Source organism: Eschscholzia californica, unplaced genomic scaffold (genome assembly GCF_041429995.1).
Source record: "Eschscholzia californica isolate CP2 unplaced genomic scaffold, dmEscCali1.0.p SCAF_4, whole genome shotgun sequence".
Taxonomy (NCBI): Eukaryota; Viridiplantae; Streptophyta; class Magnoliopsida; order Ranunculales; family Papaveraceae; genus Eschscholzia; species Eschscholzia californica.
In genome coordinates this window covers 2,061,416-2,079,874 of record NW_028238461.1, presented here as the reverse complement: position 1 = coordinate 2,079,874, position 18,459 = coordinate 2,061,416, and the positions used below count along the sequence as shown (strand labels likewise).

At 36.2% G+C, this 18,459-nt stretch overlaps 4 protein-coding genes, 1 long non-coding RNA gene and 1 pseudogene across 5 annotated transcripts; 4 read left to right on the top strand and 2 right to left on the bottom strand.

Annotated features, from left to right (window-relative positions):
• The first annotated feature begins 323 nt into the window (after positions 1–323).
• Positions 324–1,646, top strand: LOC147541429 (uncharacterized). The gene has a single exon (XM_086636378.1). The coding sequence runs from the start codon at positions 427–429 to the stop codon at positions 1,168–1,170; it is 744 nt and encodes a 247-aa protein (XP_086492504.1). The 5' UTR covers positions 324–426; the 3' UTR covers positions 1,171–1,646.
• Positions 1,647–2,395: 749 nt separating this feature from the next.
• On the top strand, positions 2,396–3,281 carry LOC147541428 (uncharacterized). Its single transcript, XR_015239828.1, has 3 exons — positions 2,396–2,454; positions 2,706–2,845; positions 3,227–3,281. It is a non-coding gene; the product is annotated as an uncharacterized LOC147541428 (long non-coding RNA).
• A 299-nt stretch (positions 3,282–3,580) lies between these two features.
• On the top strand, positions 3,581–7,354 carry LOC147541427 (uncharacterized). Its single transcript, XM_086632244.1, has 8 exons — positions 3,581–4,180; positions 4,250–4,387; positions 4,539–5,289; positions 5,395–5,544; positions 5,632–6,127; positions 6,258–6,429; positions 6,585–6,970; positions 7,049–7,354. The coding sequence occupies exons 1-8, from the start codon at positions 3,581–3,583 to the stop codon at positions 7,242–7,244; spliced, it is 2,889 nt and encodes a 962-aa protein (XP_086488370.1). The 3' UTR covers positions 7,245–7,354.
• Positions 7,355–8,249: 895 nt separating this feature from the next.
• Positions 8,250–9,850, bottom strand: LOC147541426 (protein FAR1-RELATED SEQUENCE 4-like). Its single transcript, XM_086632228.1, has 2 exons — positions 9,388–9,850; positions 8,250–9,289 (listed from the first exon to the last, which is right to left on the bottom strand). The coding sequence occupies exons 1-2, from the start codon at positions 9,818–9,820 to the stop codon at positions 8,250–8,252; spliced, it is 1,473 nt and encodes a 490-aa protein (XP_086488354.1). The 5' UTR covers positions 9,821–9,850.
• A 2,405-nt stretch (positions 9,851–12,255) lies between these two features.
• Positions 12,256–13,078, top strand: LOC147541425 (NDR1/HIN1-like protein 2). The gene has a single exon (XM_086637181.1). The coding sequence runs from the start codon at positions 12,354–12,356 to the stop codon at positions 13,017–13,019; it is 666 nt and encodes a 221-aa protein (XP_086493307.1). The 5' UTR covers positions 12,256–12,353; the 3' UTR covers positions 13,020–13,078.
• Positions 13,079–14,984: 1,906 nt separating this feature from the next.
• Positions 14,985–15,970, bottom strand: LOC147541424 (NDR1/HIN1-like protein 1 pseudogene; annotated as a pseudogene).
• Between the last annotated feature and the right edge of the window lie 2,489 nt (positions 15,971–18,459).

The window sequence follows — 18,459 nt, the reverse complement described above, 5'->3', positions numbered from 1 at the left end:
GTTGGTGGATCAGTCCACCTGCTGATCTATTTGATGGTAATAGAAAGCAATCCGAGAGCTTGGGTGGTTAGCAACTGATGGGCCCAGAAACGAGGCAGTAGGTGGGCCAGAGAACAGGTGGGCTTAGGTGAGTTAGTTGGGCCCCCCTAGTTTGGTTCGTCGTTGTTATCTATAAAATTTGAGTAGTTTCTAGTAATTTCCTAAACCTTCGTTCCCGTAACTTGGCGCGCAAGCTACTGATGAATTGACAAATTAAAATATTACCCAGAAATAGCCCCACCGCCTTAACAAAATTACCATTTCATCCTTCAAAAACCCCGTCCTCTCCTTTTTATTAACCCCTTTCTTCCCCTCATCTCTTCCATTTCTCCCTCTCAATTTTCACAGTCAATCAGCCGGAAATTAGACGAATTCTTGCCGGATTCAATGAAACAAATGACTGGAACTGTATCTTTTCCGGTGATTTTCTATGACGGTGAACGTGAAATTGACATCGGTAACGTTGATATTCATCCTTCATTTGAACTTAAGAAGTTTCAATCAATACTAAGTCAGAGAATCGGAATCTCTCCTCATCAAATATCAATCTCTCTCATAAAAAAAACAAAATCATCTGGTTCTCGTAAAGTACCAGTGAATGAGAAGGTGAATTTCGCTTCGATTGTTGTTGAGAAAAACTGTTATTTTCTTGTCTCGTTGAAACGATCAAGAAGAGGTATTAAATCACGTCAAAACAACAACAATTACTCCTATTTGTTAGAAGAAAATGATTATTTCTCACCAAAGAAAGTAATTTTAAGACGTGGTCAAGATCTTATTAATCCATCTCAATTTAGTCTCGCTTCATCTTATTATGAACCGATTTCATCAACAGAAAGTTATTACAGAGGTTCAGGGCTTATTGATTACAGGAATCAGATCAGAAACTTGCAGATTCAGAAAGATAACTATTTAATGGCTATAAATTCGTATCCCTATAAAGAAATTGAAGATGAATACGTATTTGGAAGAATCAACAATCTTGATCCAAAGAATACAGTCGTTTGCGAGGATTGTTCTTCTGCTAATGGAAATCAGATTCCATTTCACTGGTGCGTATATGATGCAATTACTACTGGATTTCGATCTTCAGCAGGTCCAATTCAAAGACCTTCTAAATCATCAACCTAATAGTATTTCTTCTGAATCAACCTTTTAGGGTTTTGGGATTCTCAACTATTCTGAAACAAGTCAAAAATTTGAGATTAGAACGGTTGGTGAAGTAAAAAAATGGTATTGACGTCCGCTAATGGTTTTATAAATTGTAGGATTTGTTAGTTTTTAGAGAGAGAGAGAGAGAAAGTGTTTTATTGATGGTTAAAGAGATGGAGTCTCCACTGTAAATATAACAGGGGAGGGTTTGATTATGGAGTTAACTTTTCTCCCATTGGAGTGGTAGAGAATCAATCTAGTGAACATGTTAGGTTTGGGAGTGGCAGTGATGATTTGATTTGTTCTTATTAATCTTTTTCCATGTTAGGATTCTATCTTTTGTAAGATCAGAGTTGTCATTCTTCAACAAACAAAAAAAGATTAGCAATGTCACTTGCTAGGTTTGTGTTTGTTTTTAATGGACTTCTTTTTTTTTGATAAAAGGATGTTTTTAATGGACTTCATATTTTGACTTGAATTTCCAGTTGGCGCCAACTGGAAGGAAACTTCATAAGGATTATATACTCCCATGTCTATAGGGAAGGTAATACCAGAGCGGATCAGCTGGCAAAATGGAGTCGGCTGCATGGAGGAAACTGGACCTGGCTTGCTCGATCAGATCTCCCGGTCGAATTACAGTCCCTGTTTGTGTAGTTCTCGAGTCTGTTGCTTCTTCTCAACAAAAAAAAAAAAAAAAAAAAAAAAAAAAACCATTGATGGTGCATTGGTGCCCACACTAATTGATGAGAGAGAAAGTACTCGTTTGTTTACTCATTTTGCTTGGGTTTTTATATAAGAGGGATTGGGCTGGACGTCCAAAAGGAGGCCCAAAATGGGCTGGGCGTCCACGGTTGCCCATAAATAAACGAGAGGTCCAAAATGTCAGGCCTGGACTTAAAATGACGGAAACAACCCTAAAGTTCGTCGAATTTACGCCCCGTGCCATTGAAAATCAACCGAGATTTGGCCAATTTTTTGGCGCGATTTCTGACTTCTTCGAGGGACGGAAGTGACGTTTCTGCAAACGGTCACTTCCACATTTACTTCTGCCCACGCCGAGTCCCTCTTCCCAGGTAAGTTTGCTCCTTCTCAAGAAAACTCTCTCTCCAAATTTTTCTTCATTCGTCATCTTCCTCCTGCATCTTCCTCCTGCATCTTCCTCTTTCAACTTTTACTTCTAAAGTGATTGAAGTTATTTTGAAGAAAAGGAAGGGATTCAAGTCTGTTTGGAGAAATAATCTACAAGTTTGTGAAGGGATTCAAGTAGGTTTTACTTCTATCTCATCCACCTAAACTTGTTTAATAAAAGTTTCTTTCATAAAAGATTTTTAAAACCCTAAAATTTGTGAAAAACTTTACTTTCTGACACAGAAGGGACGCAATATTTTAGAAACCTTTAAAGTTTATACAAATGATCTCTTATGGTTTGTTTGAAACCCTAGAAGATTTTAGAAACCCTAGAAGTTTTTAGAAACCATAAAATTTGTGTATAATCTTACATTTCTTTGACGCAGATATGGTGAAAAGTAAAGATACGAACAAGAAATCAAAGGGTGTGACTATCATAGAACCAACTTCCAATAGAGAGATATCAGTAAAGGAAAGACCGATAGCAGAAATTCTGGCTAGAAGAACTAGTCCTAGAAAGAAGAAGGTATGAAACTGAACAAAAAATCATTTGTGCTTGAAAATGTTTCTGGTAAATGTTTTTTATTCTGGTAAATTTTTTTTTTCTTGAAAATATTTTGTTTTACTGTGATTTAGATTTGTCTAGTGTTCATGGGAATAATATTTTGCACCGTAAGTTGTTTTATTCCTGGTAAATAATTTTGTTTACTGTAAAATGTTTTGTTCCTTGAAAATATTTGATTGTACTGGAATTATGTTGTTCCAAGTGATATGGATTTCTTCATGAGAATAAAAATATGTTCAGTAATATGTTCAGTAAATTGTTTTATTGTAAAGATGACCATGCATTTCAAGTGTTTGTTGTAATGTGTGACACAACATTCTTTCCTGGTTACATTTTTTACAGGTAGAAAGTACTGAGAGCATTGAAGTAAAAGACAATGCAGAGAGAGAAAGGAAAGGCAAGAAAAAAGCTGCACCAGAGAGAGAAGACAATGCAGAGAGAGAAAGGAAAGGCAAGAGAAAAGTTGCACCAGAGAGAGAAGACAATGCAGAGAAAGAAAGGAAAGGCAAGAGAAAAGCTGCACCAGAGAGAGAAGAAAGCAGCCAAAAAAAGAAAGGAAAGAAAACAAAAACAGAAGGTGGAAACTCAACGGGTGAACGGAAAAATAGACCACCCAACCTGGCAGCACTGGTGCCGAAGGCTTACAAGTATGCCCTTCGAAATACGTGGAGACAAATGAAGAACACATATCCAAAGATGTCGACTACACAGAAAGAGTTGTTAGCCGAGACTCCATTTAAAAATCTGGTGATGGCTTTTGTTGAGGACAAAATAGATTGGGATAACATAAACAAACCCAACAAGGCTATCTTTGAAATTCTCTGCCTCTATTCTAGTTCGACAGAAAGGTTTACGTTGGCGGGGAAAGAAATGGAACTGAAACCTGAAGATGCGGCCCTAATTCTAGGTATGCCATTGTCAAGAGAGGCGAGAGAAGTCTTCCCTAAAAATCGATCAGTAAAGCAGCCTGAAGTAGATTTTTGTATGAAGTACTTTGGTGAAATCCCTGGAATGATATCATGCATACAAATATCCAAGGCACTGAGAGATGCTGTCAACGGAGAGGTAGATGACATGGATGTCATCAGGCTGATCATCATGTATATTTGTGCGAGTGTTTTATTTGCTCCCCTAACAGGTTACAAGGTTCCAATGCGTATTCTCTTCAACTTGCATACAATGGAATCAATTAAAACTTTGTGTTGGCCAATAGCGGTGCACTCATTCCTAATTGATCACATCAATAAGTACCCCAACGACCCACTGAAAGCTTCAGGGTGCCTTGTATTACTTCCTGTGAGTATGTTTTTTATCATTTAAATTCAAACTTAACTTCATGTGTCTCATACTCTATGTTTTTTATAGGTGTGGTTTTGCGAGCATACTACATGTTTTGATCGAGAAGAGAGGTTTAGGGATGAGGTGCCAAGGATCGTGAGGTGGTCTTTGACCAATATAGATGATACATTTGACCAGAAGCTTGCAAATCTTACTGCAGAACAGGTATACATTTGATCAGTGTTAATGTGAAACTGTTTTGTTCTGGTAAATAGAAAAGGAACCATTAAATTGTTTTGTTCTTGGTAAATAAAATTATTTCCTAGTAAATGTTTAGTTCCTGGTAAATAATTTGGTTTATTGTACATTAAACCAGGTCAGTGAATCATTTGTGTACCCCCCAACTGATCAAGAAAAAGAGTTGCTGTCAGCCCCAAAGAACACAGAACTGGTAGATGAATTGCTTCTAAGGATTGAACAGCTACAAAAGGAAAATGCTGAACTTAAAGAAAAACTGCGAGAAGCGTGCGAGGATAGGGATGATTCTTACAAAGCATATGAGGCACTCCTTCAAACCTTTTTAGTTCCTGTAGAAGAACAGGTTAGAGGAGAAGATGGCCTAATCCAGGTTACGGATAGTGTGGAGGAGCTACGCGCACGTTATTGTAAGGGAAAAAGTAAGATGGAAGATCCAAAAGATGGAGAGAAAGAGAAAGAAGAGAAACAGAAGAAACAGGAGAAAGGGAAGACAGAGGAGAAAGAGAAAGACAAGAAAGATGAGGGGGGAAAGGGTGTAGAAAAAGATGATGAAGAGGGAGAAGAAGATGATGAAGGAGAAGAAAGTGAGGATGAGGGTAGAGAAAAAGAGGATGAGGAAGATGATGAGAAAGATGATAATGAGGAAGATGATGATAAAGATGATAATGAGGAAGATGATGAGAAAGATGATAATGAGGAACAAGATGATGACAGTGACGAAGATGAAAAGGAGAAAGATGGAAGCGAGGATGGAAGTGACAAAGATGAGAAAGAGGAGAAAGATGAAAGGAAGGACAAGAAAAATGATCGGAGTAATAAGTATCAACTTAAAGACAGTGACGAAGATGATAGCGATGGCAATGAAGATGGTAATGAAATAGTTTCTATTTTATTTTATATTCTCAGTAAATATTATTGTTTTTCAGTTTTATTCTTTTTCTGAGAAAGTATAATAAGCATGCTAAATGATGAAGGCAATGAGGGAGAGGAAAAAAAGAAAGCCAAGCTGGATGAAGAAGGAAATGATGAGATGGATGATGAAGATGAGGTTCATATCAATTTGTCTAGTGAGCATGCAGGGTGGGTGGATGATACTTATCAAAAAGAGATGCCTCCCAAGAGAGGTAATGTTGCCAAATTATGTGGTGAAATAATTAAAGTTTCCTAGTTTGTTAAAAACATTATTTTTCTGAATACATATTATTTGACAGATATTATGAAGGATGACAGCAATGATTTCCCAAGTTTTGATCTTAACTTGGGGACGCAAATTATTGTGTGGACTCCACCACCACAGCAGGGAGATGATGTTTGTCAAACAGCTGAAGAGAATTTCGCCGATATTGCAGAAATGGGGAGAGCATCGGTGGAAGAAGTATCCAAAAAATTGGATCATGTTGGAACAAGTAGAAAAATTAAATCACCACACGTGAGCCCCCCAAAACGAGTAGTATCGAAGACACAGAAAGGGTCAATTGCTAAACCAACATCTCTTATCAAAAGAGTCAAGGATAATCCCAGAACACGAAAACAAACATCCAGAGCAGCAGCTGCCATTAAATTCCCTCTGATTGATATAGAGTCGATCACAATAAAGAAACAAGTGAAAGAACCAATAAGTAACTGGAGACAGGGAGGGTTATGGCCCTACGTCCAGGAGAAAGAAAAATCACTAATGCTAGAATTCATGACATACGGGTGGACAAGGTAAATAACTCAGTAACTGGTAAATAAATAAATGTCTGGTAAAAAAAAAAATGTATGGTAAACAATTTGTATAGTAAATGTATATCTTTCTGGAAAATAATTGTGTGGCTGGATTGGATTCTATGTACAGCCTCGAAGTCTGGAACAAGGATAAAGAACATTGCCTGAAAGCAAAAGATTTGGATGAACTTATGATGGTTCGGGGATGTGACTCGCAAATCATAGACTGGTTTGAGGACCACCTTGCACAGGACGCCCGAGACGTGAACAAAGAAGTTATTTTCCTATCTTCATTGCTTTTTGTAAGTTTCCTTGTCAAACATATAATTCATTTTTAAATGGTGTTGAGTAAATAGTAGTCACTGAATTTAAATCAGCGCAGTATTGAGGCCAATACTGAATTTAAATCAGCGGAGTGTTGAGTAAATAGTAGTCACTGAATTTAAATGGTTTGCAGACCTTGATAAAGCAAGAGCGGAGTCAGGCAAGTATTGAGGCCAATTTAAATCAACGGCTGGAAGCGCAATACATCAAAGATCATACTACAACGTTGTGTGCGCCACTGAATACGCCGTACACTGATGACTCATTCGAGGGTCATCATTGGACTCTGCTGGTCTATGAATTTGAAGAAAATGAATGGAAGCACTACAACTCTTTGCAGCGTGACACTAACCTGGCTAAGCAATGCAACAATAATGCAAAGAAATTTGCATCGCAGCTGGCAGAGACATTGATAAAGATGAAGTGCACGCGCAAACGAAGTGGGCAATACGCTAAAGAAAGGATGACGAAAAAGATATCCTATGTAAAGGAGGTTGACTGCCCTCAGCAAGGGGATAGGTGAGTCTAAATTTTGCTTCCTTACTTTAGTAGTTATTGAGTTTCTTTAAACTCACATTTTATTTTTGAATCAAATAGTCCAGACTGTGGACTCTACGTAATGCTCCAGTTGGAGGATATCTTCAACATAAGCAACCAGTCCAATTTCCCGAGGTCCTGCACGCAGGTGGAAACTTATGCAGACAAAGCAAGAAGAAAGAGGGTAGAAGTAACTTTCAAAATTTTGGAGGAATCAAAGGAGGTATGGAGAAGGGTGATAAATGAAGGGTCATAAATAGTTTATGTGAAAATTATGTTTGTGTTTGTTAACTGTTACTAAGTACTGGAAAAAACTTGGAAGGTTTTGTTATTGTGAAAATTTGTAAGTTTTGTATTGGAAAAAAATATGTTTTCACTCGGAAAAACTTGATAATTTTCCATAAAATATGCCGGGAAAACAAAAAATTTCCGGTAAACAAAATTATGTACTTGACATAACTTAGGAAAAAATATCCAAAAATCCGGGAAAAATTTAACTTCCCGGTAAATAAAAATATGTACTCGACCAAACTTAGAAATTTTTCGGAAAAAATCCCGGGAAAACAAATTATTTCTGGTAAATAAAAAAATTTACTAAACACAACTTCGAACAAATTGTACTGAATATATTTTTGAGTAAAATCCACATGTTCTGGACAAAACTCTATTATTGTACTAGACACAACAACTTAGAAATTTCTCCCAAAAAAGCTTAGAAATTTTACTGAAAATCCACATGTACTGGACAAAACTTAGAAGTTTTGTCCCAAAAAAACCCGGGAAAAAAAATAATTTCCGGTAAATAAAAAAATGTTCTAGACAAAACTTAGAAAAAATCCCTTCGAGAAAATATATTCTCAAAACATAAAAAAATTTCCGGTAAATAAAAATATGTACTCGACTTGACTTAGAAAAAATACATTCTGAACACTGGGAAAACTTAAACTTTCCGGTAAATAAAAAAATTTACTGGACAAAACTTAAACTTTCTGGTAAATAGAAAAATGTACTGGATAAAACTAAAAGTTTCATATCATGCATTATGTTCAGGCACAATACACACTAACAAAATATAAGATAATACATTGACTTTAAACACAAATACATTAAGTTCGACAAAATATACAAAAAAAATCAAAGCAGCACAAGGCTAAAATGTGACTCTCTTCAAAAATTTGAAAAGCTCCCAACACTGTAAATGCTTTTCAAAGTTGTAGAGTGCCCCTAGTTTTTGCTGCTGATATAAAAACCATTTCAATCACTAAATCGCTTCGTTGCACGAAGCACGGTTGTGATAAGAGAGCTTCTTACACCTACCGCATATCTGCTGCCTCTTTCTAAAGTTCCCAGAACTTTCAATTCTTACAGAACGTGGTCTGCCCGGACGTTTCTTGGTTAAAGGAGGAAGTATCTTGCTGGCTTCCTCAAACGTTGTTGGTTGATCGAAAGATGGGACAGGATTTATGGAATGACTATAAGTCTTACAGTATGCATCCGTTGTAACAGCGGGATCAAAAAAGGATGATGAATCACCTCCATGCACTTTAATACACAATATGGCATGCTCACAAGGGATACCTTGGACTTGCCACTTACGACATGTGCATGTAAGAGCCCCAAGGTCCACAGAGTGACTCGGCATGGACATTACTTCATACACAAATTTACCTGATTGTATTACCTTCCAGCTACAGGCAACGTTGAATCTAGACTGCATTTTTTCGTTGACCTTAGGGCACAAGAAAGAGTCCCAAGTTGCCGACTCAGTTCTTCTGGCATTCATCATGTTCATAATTTTGATCCTCAACATATCTAGCATTACGGTTATTGGAAGAACTCTCTCATCCCTTATCCACGAATTGAAGGATTCCGAGAGCGAAGAACATATTAAACCGTACCTTTTTCCTGGGAAGAAAACATCAGCCCAATGTTCCGGATTTACAGAGTGAAGAAATGCATCCACAGCATTGCCACCCATGACTACAAGTTCAGAAGTGTACTTCTGAAAATCCGATATAGTAAGGGCTCTAGCCGCCTTAAACATGAGGGATTGGAAATAGTCCGACTTCTTCGCACCATTCTTTACACGTACATTCAAATTGTTTCTTAGATGCCAAACGCAGAATGAATGGTGCGCGGTTGGGAAAATGTTCGAAACTGCATTTATAATACCATTGTGCCTGTCCGACATAAAAGTCAAAGACTCACTATTATCAACCATTTTCGCCAAGTTACAAAAAAACCAGGTCCAGTTTAGATCATTTTCTACGTCAACGACAGCATAGGCGATAACAAAAAAACCTGCAAAGTACATATGGCAGTAGTTAGAACAGGAAATAAAAAAAAAAACCAGTAAATAAAATTGTGTACCGGACGGAAAATATTGGTAAAATACTTACCATCATTGCCATTCTTCGCTACAGCTGCAAGAATGCACCCATTGTATTTCGTTTTCGCAAAAGTACCATCAACAAATATCAATGGGCGACAGTGCTTGAAACCTTGGATGCATGCTCCAAGAGCAATAAATATTCGAACAAAACGGTGGGAATCTTTATCAACTTCAAGATCAATTAAACTATTAGGGTTAGAACGTGATAGGGCATCAACATACCAATTGAGTTTGGCATAAGAATCAGCTTCCTCCCCATAGGCCAAAGAAATACTCCTGTTTCGAGCCTTATATGAATAGTAGTAGCTGAGTTGAATTCCATAGTCTTTCTTGAAAGATCTGACAATGTCTTTAGTACTTTTGGTCGGATTCTCCCTAATGTCATCGACTATTAATAAGCTAACACTTTCGGTTGATAATCTTGGCTTATTATCTGACATTATAAAATCTTGGCATGTGTGCACAGGGTTGTAAGCTTTTAGAACAAACATTGACCTTGACTTCAGAGGAGCCACAACGTGAATGGTCCAAGAACATTTTGGGGATTTGCATACGCAAGTAATACGATCAAGATCATTCTACAAATAATTAAAATTGTACCCGTGCTTTATTGAATATCGTCCAAGTGCATTTCGAAAGGCGTTGGCGCCTCCAGGGAATTCCTGCCCCAAATGTGTAAACACCTCAGGCCAGCTAGCAGACCTTAGAGGTTCAGCCCTGACAATGGCAGTACATGCATCCTCAACCAAGAGAGAGGAATTTCTTGAAAAATCCAGTGGGAGACTGCACAAAACAAACATATCATTGACATCTGAATTTAATTTAGGTAAGGAAACAGTTTTGTTTTCGGTAAACATAAATATTTACTGAACATATTCTTGTTCACGGTAAACATAAATATGTACTAACTAAAATTTGAAGTATTCATGTATACTGAACCATAAAACTATTGGATTTACCGTAAAGTAAGAGCTGGTTATAAGTACACAACAATCAACAATATGTAATGACTTCCACACATACTTATTAGACATTTGTTACTGGTTCATATAAATGGCACGGGTAAATTATTATTAGGTAAGGAAACAGTTTTGTTTCTGGTAAATGAAAATATGTACTGAGCAGAGTTTGGATTTCAGTAAATTAAAATGTGTACTCACCAATTTATTATTTTAAGTAAAACAATAACGAAACAGTAAAGTTCAAGTTAGTTCCAAACTTACTAATTAGATGCTTGATTGTGGTTCATCAATTCTGATGATGTTGCAGCAGAAGTAGATGAAGCATAGCCGAAAAAATCACGATCCAACCTGGATAGAGAGAGAAAATAAAGAAGGTATGAAACGATAATTTAAAGAAAAGAAAAAACAAAATTTAATATCCATTGTATACTGTTAAAACTAAGTTGAAGTTTGTTTCACCAGAGAGGACGTCGTGCAACAATGTCCCCAGAAAGCATTCCTTCAATATCCATTGTATACTGGAGGGAAAAGAAAAATGAAGAAGGTTTGAAGAATAAAGAAGGTATGAAAAATGAAGATGATAATGCCTTTTAAGGTATGAAAATATAATGTACAGAATAGAAAAATATTCCTTTCACTTTGTCTGTCATTTTAGAATGTCAAAGTTTCATTTACAAAAGGCATTATCCTCTTCCTTAAAAGGCATTATCATCTTCCTTAAAAGAACAAATGGAATATTCAGCTTCCTTAAAGTCTATCATTGAAGACAAATAGGATTTGCTCATTTAAGAGGAATTACCTGAAAAGGTTGGAAGATAAGAGCAGATTCTGGTTGGAAGATATTAAGACAGTGGGTGGTATAAATAGGTTGGAAGATGAAATTTGAAAACTTTTCAAAGATTTTGAAACTGATCAATAGAGAAAGAGCGGGATCCCAAAAATTTCGACCAAAAAATTGGCAAAATGGGGGGAAACTCAGGATTAATGGCTTGATAATTTAGAGAGAGAAAGAAAAGGAAAGAAGGGAGAAGTTGTTGGCGCGAAATGAGGGAGGAAGGATGTGATATCCTGTGAGATAGGGACGGGTATTTAATGATCCCTCAAAAAACGTGGGAGAGAGAAGGGCTGGGTCAAGTCGAGGGGCAATAAAGGAAGAAAAAAAAAAAAAAGGTAAACAAATATTTTCCCTGACATTAGGACCTGCACCTCATTTTTAGGCAACTTAGGATTTTTTTTCATTTAACCCCCTCCTTTTTGGACCCCTGACTGAAAAATCCTTTATATAATCCTTTCGCACTTTTCTACTAGAAAAACCCTAAAATATGTACAAATTGCCAAGTGAAGTCAAACACAATCACCTTAAGTAAATTGACTTGATCTAAAATTAAAGCATGATGACCTAATGCTTTAACATTAATTCTTGCATAGACTTCTTCCATAGAGGGTAAAACATTACTATCTCTACCTCCCCTCACCATCTAGTACTTCAAATACAATAATGTTACATCACTAAGAAAGTTAACCCATTAACTAATTCATATACTATTAAAAGTATATGTTAAAATCCAAGGTCTAACAATATCCGATTTTGTAAGTGGCTTATGAAAAATAGAATCCGAACTCGTTACCATTTGTCCCAAAATATATTTTTGATACAATTCAAGTCCGCCTTTAAGTGTCTAATCGAGATATTGTCTTCTACCCACATTATAATACTTAAAAAATCTCGTTTTATAATACAAAATAAGACTATTTCTTTTTCTCATAATCCCACAAAATGTTATTTGCAATTTAATAAGTCGTAACGCATTGAGAATGTCAACTACATCGGGTCGTACTCCTAATTAGGTTTTCTTAATTCTAAGTTTAACTCCACACTTTCAACCTTTCCTTCTTTCTTCAACTAGCTAGCTTACCTCCCCATATTTATAAGTAATCCATCCTTCCAAGTTCCATTAACTCATTGATAATCATCCCACCTCTCAACCTCCCAACCCTTTCTCTCATAGTCATGGCAGATTTAAATAAAGCCTACTATGGACCTATTATCCCTCCTACACAATCATACCATCGCCATAGTCGTCGTGGAAGTAGTACTACAGGTTGTTGTTGTTGTCTTCCATGTTGCATTCTCAATTGCATCTTCTCTATCATTTTCACCATCTTGGTCATCGTCGGAGTTATCGTTCTAATCATCTGGTTAGTCCTTCGTCCTTCGAAAGTCAACTTCAATGTCACTAATGCTTCTCTTACTCAATTCAATCTCACCAATGACAATATTCTTCATTATAATCTTTCATTTGATATAAACATAAGAAACCCAAACAAGAGAATTAGTATTTATTATGATCAAGTTGAGGTTAGAGGTTTTTATAATGATCAACGATTTGACTCGATTTTCTTGCCAGCTTTTTATCAAGATCATAAGAATACAACTACAATTCGAGCTTCATTTCAAGGACAGAATTTAGTACCTTCTTCATTTACGGAATTTAAGAATGACGAGAAAGATGGGAATTTTGATATTGAAATTAAACTCTATCTTAGAACTAGGTTTAGGGCTTATCGTATTAAGACTAATACATACAAGCCTAAGATTGAGTGTGATTTGAATGTTCCTATTGGTTCTAGTCCTACTAATGGGTTTGAGTCTAAGAAGTGTGACATCGATTATTGATCGTTGGATTTAATGAACTTTTCCTTTTATCATCAATTACTTCACGTTTTCCTTTTTTCTTTTAATACTGTATAATTTTTCTTTGATATGTTTATATGTATTTTGATCAATGTTTATGTTACAAGTTTTGAGTAAAACGCTACGGATAAGCGATTTTGAAGCCCAATTTCTGTGAAGGTTGTGGCGAGCCAAATACGTTGTGTTGTTTGGGTGTCGCTCTTCGGTCTCAAAATAGGAGTTTAGGCAGGAACAGGAAACGAAATACCCTAATGTCGTGCCTCTTGTGGCCCAGGACCCCAGGTTGGCCACCACTAGCCAAGTCAAGAGTTAGTCACACACACATAGCCGACCTAGGCCCCGCCGTCCCCACTCACCAACGACTTTTCTCTTTCATTGTCACTCTATTCTCTCATTTTCTCCTCTTGTCTCTCTCAATCACAATTTTTTTCTTTGAATTACGATTGAAACACGGTGGTTGTAATTAAGGTAAATGGTTTTGGTGGTGTCGCATCTCAGTCCGCCCTCACCTTGCAAATGGGGTTAGGGGCGGTGGTGGTGTCACGCATCTCTCTTTCTCTAGGAACGGGGTTAGGATTTACCCACCTTTTAAAAGGTTTTGTAGGGATTAATTAGGTCTTTTTTTTTTTAACGTGTTCCATCAAAACTCTAATATCCATATCCAAAAAGATGGTACGATGGTTAGTCCGTTACCATCTCATGGACAGTGTTAGAGCATTTCGCTGTAAAAACCTAATTGAGATTTTATCTCAACTCCCCCACCATCATTTGTCACACCCGCAAGAGAGTGTGATCAAAACTGGGGCGAAGATGGTACCATTACATTTGTACTTGATTTCAAAATTGGTGGTAAGAAATTCAATTAATCATTGAGCCCAATCAGAATTAAGGTGAACTTTAGGTTGAAATTCAAGAGTTCCACATGACAACTCTAAATGACATGGTCTTTCCCATGGCAAAAATACCATGTGGATTCATCTATATATGTAGTTATTGGAAATTTAGACATGGAATTATTCCTCCACAAGGAACACCCACCCAAACTTAACAAGTTTAGTATACTAAAGATGGAAGAAAAATGTGAACAAATTTATATATTAGGAATTGATAGAGACAAAGAAACCCAATGAAAAGTCCATCCACATGATCATAAACAATACAACCAACTCTCACACCCCACTTGTATTATAGAGAAAGCGAAGGAAAACTTCCCCACCAAATTAAATCGATTTGTTCAATTATTCATCTTTAATATATAGATCAAGAAAGAGGACATATATATATATATATATATATATATATTTGTTTTAGAGATAACCGACAAATAGGCGAACTTCTATTGAATTATACTAGCTAGGGTTTTAATTTTTATTCCCAAGTAAATTATTGGAAAAAAAAATGTTTTATTTCTTAAACAAAGGGTAGGTAGAAGGGAAACATCACCATAAAATGTGAGAGATAATAATATTCCACTAAAAAACATAATTATACCATAATTTCAACAACTAGCCTAACTACTATTTTATTAAACTAAAAAAAATGGGTTGAGTCAAGAGTCTAGAATTAGAGTAAATCCAATATTTTTCATGGGTAAGCTGCATTTATTAAAAATATGTAAAATAAAAATATCCATGAAATATTGTCATTTCCTATTCTTTGTTCAATGAAAATCTCTATTTAGTACTAAATTTCATGAAAGATAAATATTCCAATAAAATAAAATAAAATCAAAGATCCATAATAGGTTTTATATGCCAAGTAAAAAACTAACTATTTAATCCCAACTCTTTATTGTCCTAGAATTATAGCATATTTCTTTCGAGATAAATATAGTCGTTATTTATATAATGGAGGAAATAATTTAACAAAAATATTTAAAATTGAGTAATTATTTCTAAATCGACTACCAATGGAACTTAACATAATCTTTATACTTGGTTATGAGAATTTTGTTTTCCTTTTACGATTTTTTATTTTATTCAATTACTAAAAAGAGTACATTTATATACCTATCTAGAGATGGAAATAAAATAAATACAAAATAAAACATACTAAAAATAAAATCATAAAAAGATGAATTAAAGGAAAATAAAAGATCTAGAGAGAAAAAGAAAGAGTTTCAGACGTCGGTTACACAATCCCGATTTAACTGAAACTTAACGGCAGGAGTAACGGAAGTACCATTAAAATTATTTCCAAATGACAAATAAGCAGGACAATTAACATTAATATGATATTTACCAGAAACCCAAGTGCCAACTTTCCATCTCAACCGTCCATCAATCTTGATATTAATCAAAACCAAACCAACCATTTGTTCTTGATTTAAAGAAACACCAAGAAAAGGAGCAATAGGAATGAGGTTACCGTTAACAAACGGAGACCAAACGTCGATATCTTGATGACCTTGATAAGTTTGAGGTAACCCAGTTGGAAGTGTGATTTGTTGATTTCTATAAGAAGCAAAAACATCTAATTTATCATAGTAGATGCCAATTTTGTCATTAGGATTTTTTGATGAAATAGTTACTTGAAGATTTGAAGTCAAGTAATTGGATTGACTAACGTTGAATTGATAAACCGTTATATCTTGTAAAGTGAAACGAGGTTTATTTGGACGGAGGATTAACCAAACAAGAAGGATTATGAAAAGGGTTACTACTATTAACATGAGAAGTAAAGCAAATAATTTCTTTAGCAATTTCTTGTTTTTGCTTCCATGGTGATCACAAGATTTTGAAGACATCTTTGATGTCAAATATGAAGAAACGTTGAAGAAACTCTAAAGAGTCTAGAGAGAGAAAGTTAAGAGTGAGAATGGGTTGGTTGATTGGTTCAATTTTATAGTAGTAGTATATACTACCTAGGTTTGGAAAACTCTCTCACGAGTCCAACATATATAATAAAGATAGAGAGGGAAGGTTTAGAGGAGTGTAGTCCAACTTGTGTGTTTTATAAGGAATTTTTAAACGGTTATACATTGAATTTCAAGGGATTAAAATGTCATTTAACTCGATATGAATATGACAATTTCCTAAATACTCTTAATCCTGTTTGGTTATAAGGAAATATTAATAGGGAAATTTTATAGGGCCTCCCCAATTTTGTTAAAAGGCCTCCCCATGAACCATTTTACTTGGTAAATTATCATTGAGGGGGGCCCTTTTAACAAAAATGAGGAGGCCCTATAAAATCTCCCATATTAATATTATCTTGCTAATTATATCTAAGAATAAAGTTTTTACGAAATTTTTTAGATTGAAATATATCAAGCAAACGATTGTATAGAAAAGGTGAGATGATTTTAGGGGGTCAAAGTAGGAGGTCAACAATTCAGTCGACGAATCACTTTTTATTCTTTTCGGAAAAGACTACAAGAGTAGTCGTTAGACATTATCCTTAATAGAAGATGATAGAAAGATACATCGGTAATTACGAATAGAATAAGTTAATAATTATCTACTTTCATGTTTATAGCCAAGTTCAATAAAAATCTTAGATTTGTCCTTCCATTATATCGAACTTTGGACTTTCGTGTTGCCGAGTGTGTGTCTAACCACTACACTAATAAGTAGTAGACTACCAAGGTGGGACTGATAAGGTGGGAGAAAAGCTCGAAATCGACTCTGATTAATTCAATTTGATCGAAAAACTCAGTAGGCACTCTTTTATTGAACTGTCAAGTTCGACAAAACAATTATATTCACAAATCAAAAAACTCAGTAGACACTCTTTTATTGAACTGTCAAGTTCGACAGAACAATTATATTCTCGGATTGTCCAATCTGAGGCCTGGCTTAGGCTTTCAGACTGGACAGTCTGAGACCTTACTTATGATCTAGAACGAGTACGCGTTTTGATCTGATAAACTCCGTTACTACTTCCAATCTAAAACAATAGATGCTTTTCAAGGAATCAACTACTACAAAACTTTTCACACAATAAATTAAAAGATAAAATCATTAATAAAAATTAGAATGTTTAAGAATCGATGTTTTTAATAGAAATGAAGACCTTCTAAAGTCTTTCTTCAGTCTCTTTCTTCAATGAATGAATTACATATTATATTTTTCAGAAAACACGAAAAATATCTAAGGATTTTGAGAAGATATTGGAAGACAAATAAAGAAGGAACGGGGGCACCAAGTACTCGGAGCCCTACCAACAAAATCACCAAAAAAAAGGCCTGCAGAATGGTGGGCTAAAAAAATAAAAAATAAAAATAAAGTGGAAGGTCTATAGATTGTTTACCTAAAGTTCCTAAAAAAAAGTGACTCAAAAAGGGGAGCTACTTTTCACAAACAAACTCTTAGGCTGATCGCTGACATGATAATCAACAAATTGGAAGCATAAAGTTGTTGTAACCATATCTTCCTTGAACCTCTAAAACCCTAGGATTTCATTTTGGCTGTATCGCTTGTGCTGTTTGTTTTTTCAATTTTTCAGATCTGAAATTGGGGATCAATTCAGATTTCAGATGTTTGTTTTTCTTATTTAAGAAAATCTGAATTATTGTCTGAATCGAGTCATGGTCTGAATTGACTGAAAATTGGCCCACATTTTTCAGACTTCAAAACAAGTCTGAAAATAAGAGTCCATGGCTGAAAATGTGTAAAATACCATATATACCACCGTAAATTACAAATATTTTTTTAATATTTTATGTAGCACCACCACACACCACCACCACCACCACACACCACCACCACACACCAACCACCACCACACACCACCACCACCACCAACACCCCGACCACTACCAACACCCCGACCACTACCACCACCACCACCACCACCAACACCCCGACCACTACCACCACCACCACCATTACAACCACCACCTGGACCGCGATCACCACCACCAACACCACTCAGACCGCCACCATCATTCCAACTACAAACCACCACACCCAGACCACCATTACAACAACCACCCGGACCACCATTACAGCCACCACAGACCACCATTACACAACCACCAACACTACTCAGACCGCCACCATCATCACAACTACAAACTACCACCACCGTATATGCAAACCCCCACCACCACCATGGATACAAACCCGCGCCGCCACCACCATAGATGCAAACCCACCACCACCATAGATAGAAACCAATCGTTCGCCACCATAGATTGATTAAAGAGATGGACTGAGAGAGAGGAACCCTCGCCGGATCTGGCGAGGGTTTCACTTCGGGAACCTGTTGGACAGAGAAATAGGGACTGAGAGGAAGAGAGAGAGAGAGAAGGATTAGGAGAGGGTCTAGCCATCGTCGCACCTCCATTGCCAAACCTCCAGTGCCGGATCTTGTGTTGTTGTAGAGAGAGGTTGTTGGAGAGAGAGGGAGGCTGTTGGAGAGAGGAGACGGCTGAAATATGAAAATGAGAGAGGAAAGAGTTTAGGGTTTGTTTTTTTTT